Source organism: Micropterus salmoides, unplaced genomic scaffold (genome assembly GCF_014851395.1).
Source record: "Micropterus salmoides isolate LMB-PRFRI ecotype aquatic unplaced genomic scaffold, ASM1485139v1 Ms_hic_scaffold_12, whole genome shotgun sequence".
Lineage (NCBI taxonomy): Eukaryota > Metazoa > Chordata > Actinopteri > Centrarchiformes > Centrarchidae > Micropterus > Micropterus salmoides.
In genome coordinates, this window is record NW_024040263.1 from 34,059,416 (window position 1) to 34,067,951 (window position 8,536).

Consider the following 8,536-nt stretch of genomic DNA (forward strand, 5'->3'; position numbering starts at 1 on the left):
TACATGTCGATGTTTTGTCCTGTGTCACCGGAATGCAGTGCCACATTCAGTTAAAAACATGCGGTGGAAAGCTTTGAGTGTGCTTATTCTGCAGCATTACTGACGGTACGTCGTACCAAAAGACTGTTTACCGACTGTCACCACTCTTTGCATGAGATCTACTGTTTGTACGACGGCACCTCTGACTGTAATATGACTGAAAACAGCACTGTACTGTAATTACAACAAAAACACGGTGGATATACACCTCTGACTGAAAAACGTCTGTGATTTTTTTTGTAAATAATTCCCAGCTAGTAGAGGGGATGCTCACGGATCAGAGCAGTCCAGTCTTGATAGTCACAGAATCCATAATCTTTCATCACATCTTTTATTGTGACGTATACTTCCAGTGTTTTGTTTGTTAGTGGAGGAAGTCGTGATGCTCTTAAAACATCGTGGACTTTTGAGCTGGTTGGATGAGATGCGTCTGGGTTTTGGACATAATTCCCCTCAGTTCTAATAGGATTTGATTCGACAGCTTCATTGCAGAGGTAAAGTGTCGCAACAACAAAACCAATGGGAACTTTAAAGTTTTTACTCAAACTGTCCACCATAAACAGTCGACAGTTGAAGAGTTCCATCCTTGTTTGTACTGAACTTAAAGCAGTTTGCAGGTCAGTCGACCACTGAAATGGCATTTCTTTAATTTCATTTATACGTTGTGGTCTGTAGGAATTATGGCCAAAACAATAATCTTAAGACCAGGATTTAGAAACGTTCCTTCAATCCTTTACATTTGTTGTGCAAGTTTAAAGACTTGCAAGGCTGACAAATGAAAATGTGTTCTGTCCGACTGCTGCTCAACATGGTGCTGAGAGAAAAAGCTTACATCATAATAACTCCTACAGTTTTTTAACAAATGATAATATTGCCAACATGCCAAAAAATGGTGTTTTCTACCAGGCCTTAATGGCTGTAAGAACACATTCAGTTTAATCTAGTTTGGAGTGACGTGTCTAACCGCTGCTACTCATGTTGTTCAAACTAAAAAATATATATGATTGTCTTTGTTTAAATTGATTTAAACCTACAACTTGTTAACAGTACTACTGTAAATAGGTCAGACTAAAAGTTAGGCTACCTGTCTGAGCCGTCAAAAGTTTGAGGCCCCACGATACGATATTATCACGATACTTATGTCACTATACGATATTAAACATATTGCGATATATTGGAATTTCTTACCTTTTTTCCAACTTCAGATTGTGTCCCCAAAGGAAAACTCTTTTTCTACTGGACTGAAAAAGCAACTGATTTTATTATTTTGGTACCAAAAAGTTAAATTCTCATGTACAATTTCTAATAATAAAAGGTCGATACTTGACGTCTGTGTATCGATACAATATTGACACGGAAAATATCACGATACTATGCTGTGTCGATTTTTACCCCCCACCCCTAATTTGAAGCCTTTAGACTTTCCTCCAAAACTAGATGAGTGCAGATTTAGTAGAAACTGTCCCGCAAACCTTTTTCAGAGTCTGCCACAAAACATTTATACCTCATAAATCACTAGATAAACACTAGAATTATATAAATGTAAAAAATAAAATAAAGTGTATAATGCTCCTCCCAAACATACATTTATTTGTGTATTTGATGTGTTAGCGCTGATCTTTATGGAATAACAGGGTGATATTATACAGATAAATGTGTCTGCAGAGAGAACAAAACTGCATTGTGTGAACACTCGTCTCCATGTTAGTTTTGTTTAGACTGTAAGTCACTTTCACCAGTTTGTTAACACGCTCATTGTGTGTCACTAATAGTTGATTCTCAAAGGAACATTCAGATATTTTAAGAAATCCTTTTTAAGCCTGAAGTCATTTTCCCAGAGAAGATGGAAATCACCCTCGTCTCCGTGTGTCCAGCACAGAGAGAGGACCAGGACTTGTTTAGCCTTGCTTAGCACAAAGACTGGGAGTGGGGGGGGACTGCTAGCTTATCTCCTACCTATCCTAACAAGCTAGTCAACAGTCCACCCTGCAGTCAGCTGGGTTAGTAGATTTAGGACAGAGCTCAAACCAAAAACCCCACTGTTGTTCAGGAGATGCTGCTCCCAGCGGTTGTTGGTTAACAGATAGCTCCAATGCTAACTGCAGCTAACAACGCAATTTGTCATTTGTATTTATTTCTATTTCCACACTTAAATAAACAAGACACAACATGTAAATCAGACTGACTTGAGGTTGTTGGAAGGTGGATTTTATTTAAATGTTAGCTTTAATTTAGCCGGGCCAGTATTTGTTAACATGCTAATTGTCTCTGCTAAGCTAGGCTCTATGGTTTTCTTTAAAGGGCACGCAGAAGGGAAGCTGGTATCAGTCAGTCGGTCATTTTTTCTTTTTCTGTCTGTTTATTGAAAAATAAATCAGATAGCTTTGGAGTTGTTGGGAAGTAGAATTGTTTTCTCAGTTGATGGAGCTAAGCTAACCGTTCACCCCACTGCTTCCTGTTGGCCGCACAGTCCACATCTGACTCTGAGGACGACAAAATAACAAAGAGTGTTTCATAAATTGTCTGAATGTTCCTTCAAAGTTTTTGCAATAACAGCAGAGTTTCTGTTGTCGAGGTAAAGAGGTTTGAAGAGCTCACAGCGTTATTTCGGTGTGATGATCCGTGAGTGTCTTTCACGTGTACAGTATAATACATGTAAGCGTTTTTTTTTTTCTAGCATTATATGATTGTACAGTACTGCTTGTATAATTTACAGGTAAAGCATGTATTTTAAACTTTTTGTAAATCCAAATGATAACTGTGTACATATATACAGAAATGTAGAAAGTAATTAAGTTTGCAGTTAATCTCTAATAGCATGATAATTAGCGGGGTTTAGTATGTATGTACAGGCTGTATGTTAAATATTTATGAAGGGAAACACTTGAAAATCACCTGATATCAGACTGCGTGCTGTCTAAGGATAAACTCTGCAATGCATTTTTTGTGCCTTTTATATCAATGTATGTAATCTAGACAATCTTGAAAAGCTTGTGTACAACCAAAATGACATTAAAATGGTTTTGGGGGCAAATACATCAGTTCCTGCTGGTTTTTTTGTGTGGGAAAGGTTAGCTGAAGCACTGAAGAGTGCTACACATGTTAGCCTCCTCTAAAACATCAACACACAACTTATTTTCTTTTTTGTCATAACTCACTATGGTTTAAAAATAAAGTTGTTGGTACTGCAAGAAACGGGTCATCGTTCACTTGTTCTGTAACTAGGTAGCTAGCTAGCACGTGTTTCAACGGGTTTGTGTGGTTTATTAAGTCTGAAAAGTGTCACACGCTACAACACATTGTTGGTAGAAAACCTTGGTTGCAGCATTGATAATTATCCAAATTATAGGCTAATTATGGAAAACACTGCTTTCACTACCTTCACCCCCAAACAAAGCTGTCCCTTCCGACTTTTTAACTAATATCATATTAATACCATGTAGGGCTGCAGCTAACGATGATTTTAGTACTCAAAGTTTCTATAGATCGTTTAAGAAGTACTTTTGCTTCCCAGATTTTGGACACTTTCTTCTTCGCCCCTCGCTATTTTCTCTCTCTTCCTCCACTTTGCAAACAGCAGCATCATAATCACGTCGTGGTCACACAGCGGAAGCGCGATGTGCGACAGTAATAAATATCCGTGCGAAACAGCGTGCTATATAGTTATATGGATTAAACGAAGCACCATAGGTTAACTGGTGACTCTAAATTGCCCTTAAAGAGGTGGTATTATGCTCATTTTCAGGTTCATCATCTTATTTAGAGGTTGTACCAGAGCAGGTTTACATGGTTTAATTTTCAAAAAACACCATCTTTTTTTCATACTGCACATTGCTGCAGCTCCTCTTTTGTGTTGAAGGCTTCGTTTCCTTCCTTTAGTGATACATCTTGTCTCTAAATGATCTTTGTTGGGAGTTGCACATGCGCAGTTCCTAGTTAAGGACTACTAGCCACTTAGGATAGCTAGTGTTTGGAAGGGAGATGAGAGGTGTGTGCTGCAGCTCACTGTTTTTCCACCAGCGTTTTTGAGGGCGTGTCAGAGTGGCCGCTTGGCGAGCGTTATATGAGGCGTATTTAGCTTTGGGAAGCGGCTGGACTACAAACGAGCTGTTTTCAGAGTTCAGAGCAGAGTTTTCTGTGAGATGGGAACTCCCTTTGGGCTTTTTCACTTTGCGAACCTGTTACATGCACAAAAAAGGGATATAAATCAATAAAGGAGAGGGAAAAAGCAGAATACCACCTCTTTGAGTGTGAATGTGTGTGGTTGTTTGTCTATGTGTCAGCCCCGCCTCTTGTCAGCAGGGATTGGATCCAGCCCGACCCTGCAAGGTTGAAGATGATGAATGGATTCAATTCATTGTTTTACCATCTTATTTCAGCAGGGGTTTGTTTTCTTTACAGTTTGTCCGTTACAGGTGTGCTGAAAAATTGTGTGTTTTGATTCTGTATCCTGAATTAATATTTATGAATTCCACTCCTAATATGGTTTTATTGATTATACTTGTTGAAAGTCTATAAGCTGCTAATGAGTGTGAGGCCTTGAGTTGATGCATTGTGTGTGTCAAAAAGCTTCATCAGTAAACTCCATCCATGATGTCTTGTTTTGCGTGCCATTGTAATAAAGAGTGTTGTTGGATTGTTTCCAGGTGTTGTCGCCCACGGAGCAGAGCACCCCGTCGCCACCCTCCCCAGACTATCGGACAAAGGGCCAGAGTGACGAGAAGGAGCATTTCCACATCCTTCCTCAGCTCCAGGCCAAGAGGGCCGACTTCCTTACCGTCATGCTAACTGGGACCTTGCCTCAGCGCCGCAGCTTTGCCACGCCGGAAGAAGAAGTCCCAGAACCTCCAGGGCCAAAGGATGACGACGTCACAAAGAGTGAGTCCAACAGCGAGGCCAGTCAGAAAAGCACTGAACGTAGCCAGGACGCCGCGCCTTCAACACTCATGGCCGAGGACCAGAGGGGCCAAAGGGAGCATGCCTCAGCTGCTGATGCAGACCCTGACCTGGAGGACGCTTCCAAAACCCTCGTCCTCTTCTCACCTGGAGACACTCGCAAGTCTCCCTCTGGTGGTGATCACGTTCTAGAGGCTGAGTTGGCCACACCATGTGCCCTCATTTCCCGTAACGACCGCCTCCTGGTCGGGGAGGGGATCCAGCCTGAACCCTCTGAGACCGGCCGCTTGTCCCCTGCTCTCAGGTCAGACCTTAGGCCCTCCACTCCCATCGCTCCTGCATCACCACCCTTCACCAAAGTTGAGCGCACTTTCATCCATATTGCAGAAACATCACACCTCAATGTCATGTCTTCAAATGGCCACTCTGCCAAGGACAGTGACCGGGAAGTCTTGGACATCATGAATGCATTGGCTGTAGAGGAGGACACCTATGAGCAGGGGCCAGCACCAGTGACAGAAGAGTCACCACAAGAGTCCGTACCAGACCAAACTGCAGCCGTTGATAAACATACCACAACTGAGAATGGTCCGTCAACTGGCCTGGTCCAGTCTTTGGAGCCTGTCCCAGAAGCCACGTCACCAGTTCTTGAACACAAAGGTTTGTCACAGGAACATAAGAAACAGCCATCACCCAGCGAAGAAGCTGCCAAGCTTCAGACAACCAGTTCCGAACAACCGGCTGCCGTAAAGCCCAGAATCCGAAGCCGAATTCCAATACTGATCTCTGAAGAAGACTCGGGCTCGGAGCAGTCCTCCTCCCTCTCGGCTCGGGCTCGGCTTCAGCAGCGGGCCAGGCAGCTGGACTTGGCTCGCATGCTGGTGCAGAAGCAACAGGGTCGCTGGATGAGGAGGAGGATGCTGTCCGGGACGTCGTCATCACTGTCCTCTGGGGACGATGAGCGCCGAAGGGCTTCGGAAACACTGTCTACAACTGGCTCAGAGGAGGACACGCATACCTCGGACGAGTCCAGGAGGAGCTCCCGTCTCAAACCGACTGAAGAGCAAGGCTCCAAGGAGTGCCGGAGCAGGATCCCTAGGCCCGTCACTCCCATAAAGAGGCCTTCAGTGGGGCTTGCTGCTGCTGCTCCTTCCCCTCTCTCCTTGCCAGACTCCAGCACTACCAAAGGAGCATCATCCTTCACAAACGGGTATGATTCAGTTTGTCCCTTTTAGCGTATACAAGTTTTCATTTTGAAGCAGTTTGATTAAATATGTTGCTAAAATTTAAAGAAATAACACCTTCAATTTACACTTTTGTCCACAGGAATCAGAAAATTGGACTAAGCACTCAACGCAAATCCAAACCTGTCTCACCCAGGTCCTCCTCCTCATGTCCCCGTCCCGCCACTGCCCCTGCCACATCCGGCAGCCCTCGAATGCCCCTGCGAGTCCTGTTTGGAACCCGACGCAGCCTTAGCTCCACCCACTGCAGGACTGACAGCCCCTCCCCTCAGAGAGTATGTCCATCCAGGCAGCCCCTCTCGGTTCGAGCCCCGACCGTCCCCGTGCTACCGCCCAGGACTACATCAACCATGCGGCGCAGCGCCTCGCAGGAAGCCACCGCCCAGACGTCCTCTGGCACCACGCCCGCCAGGACCAGGCCGAAACCAGCCGCCGCAGCCAAGGGGAAGCCAAATGCCAGGGAGAAAGCGGTACCCGCTAGATAATACAAAGAGACTCATCTCTGAGACATGTTTGTGTATAATCAGTCTTCGGACAAGCTACGCCTCAAAGGTTCTCACCTGATTCCATGTTACACTGTAATGTTACAATGACCACCTTCAATTAATTTAATGTATACGGACCTCTTATATAAGGACAGCTTACTGAACTATCTTCATGGGCTTCCAGTAATCTTAGCTGACTGTCGTACAGGAGCATTGCCGCCATGGTGCTATGAATACGTCTGCCGCTCCCTGGTTAATCCCTGATTAGACTGGTTTCTGGAGCTGGGAATCATGGCCTCTCACCTCACACAGCACTACCAGCTTGTCCACAGCTATACAACTCTTCTATTGACAGGACCTCGCTCGGTTCACACTGCATGGTGAAGTATATCACAAATACATTCAATCTGTAGAGGGAAAACAACATGTACAAAAAGCTGTACCTTTAAATAATTTGATATAGTTCTCCCCGTCCTATTGGGATAAACAGGCCAAGAAGAAAAGATCAGATTGGACTGGTTTGAATGCCCGAACTATGTTAATATGATAGTAGATTCCTAATTATATCCTGTACTCATTATGGCCTTGGATAGAAGATAAAGAGAGTTGGATGTGAACACAAAATAAATCGCTCGGCCGCTCGCCTCCTCCTCATGGTGTGACAATGGGCATGCTTTAATCATTCTATTTTCTGGGTGTTTTTATTTTCTTTATGCTCTGAATTGTATATAATAGAATCATTTCCCATAAAGACATCTTTATTTTTTATCTTGCCAAGCAAAATGTAAATTTCAAGTCTTTAACCTTCTGTTCCAGTGTGTTGGCACTATGCCTGTTTTTTTACGCATGAGAAAAACAGGGTTAACCATGAGAGGAAGTTATACCTGCTTGGATTCTGCTGACAGTGCAAAGATCTGCTGGTTGTTGGGAGCCCACGGTGTGTTCGTACGGGGTCGCTGGGCACTGAGCTGTGAAGTAAAGTCTTGGTCATGTGGACGGGCGTCTTGTCATTCTTTTCTCAATGCATTTCTAGTCTCTGCGACACACTGAGCCTAAGTGCTCAAACAGAAACTAACATTCACACACCAGCGGAACCACCACCAGGGGCAATTCAAGGTTCACTATCTTGCCCAAGGACACTTCCACATGCTCCGATTAACGGGCAACCCGCTCTACCTCATGAGCCACAGCCGCAACGGTTTCCAGTAAACCCAAGGACACAACCCGATCTAGATCCAGACTCTCTACAACTGGCCTCAGGTCTGTTTAAGTCCAATAAAGAGTAACCTTCACTCATAAGTATTCCCCCCTCGGAAGTTTTTAAGGTTTCGTGTTTTATACTGAGCCCCTGAAAGGACAATACTTTTGTTTGACAGTATCAGCCTTGTTCTGTTCAGCTCGGCTGTGTTTCCACATTAAAAGGCTCGGGCACTGAATAGGCCTAAATATTCATTCCACCTCACTTTAAAAAACTTCTTGTCACTTCAAAAATTAGATTAATTTATTTAACACACTCAAAGTGTCCAAACATTGTTTTAAATTAACTTCATAAAGCAACGAAACGAAAAATCCATTCATGCCATAAAATGTGCTCAGATAGTGGCTGAAAGACTGAATCTGAACTTCTAAGCTGCTGAAAACTCTCCTCAACAATAATCAGTCTCTGTAGGATGATGTCGCTTTAGCCTACAAGAGTTTCTCCTCATCACCGCTGCAAACATCAAGCAGCCTGTTGGCTGAAACAGTCTGTGGGATTTCCTACAGGTGGTGATGTCATTTTCCAAGAGAGCTGATTGGTCAGTAGGCGGGTTTTTTTTACAGAGTCGATCTCTCCTCCGGAGCAGGTCAGCCGTTCAGCATCAGTTACCATGG

General features: G+C 43.8%; 1 protein-coding gene across 1 annotated transcript in view; it reads left to right on the top strand.

Annotated features, from left to right (window-relative positions):
- Nucleotides 1-7,658, top strand: part of LOC119899930 (tau-tubulin kinase 1-like) — a 19,879-nt gene extending 12,221 nt beyond the window's left edge. The window contains exons 2-3 of the mRNA XM_038714755.1: nucleotides 4,686-6,145; nucleotides 6,262-7,658. Coding sequence (XP_038570683.1) covers nucleotides 4,686-6,145; nucleotides 6,262-6,664 — 1,863 coding nt within the window. The 3' untranslated portion in view covers nucleotides 6,665-7,658. The remainder of the gene's footprint in view (nucleotides 1-4,685; nucleotides 6,146-6,261) is intronic.
- The last annotated feature ends 878 nt before the right edge of the window (nucleotides 7,659-8,536 follow it).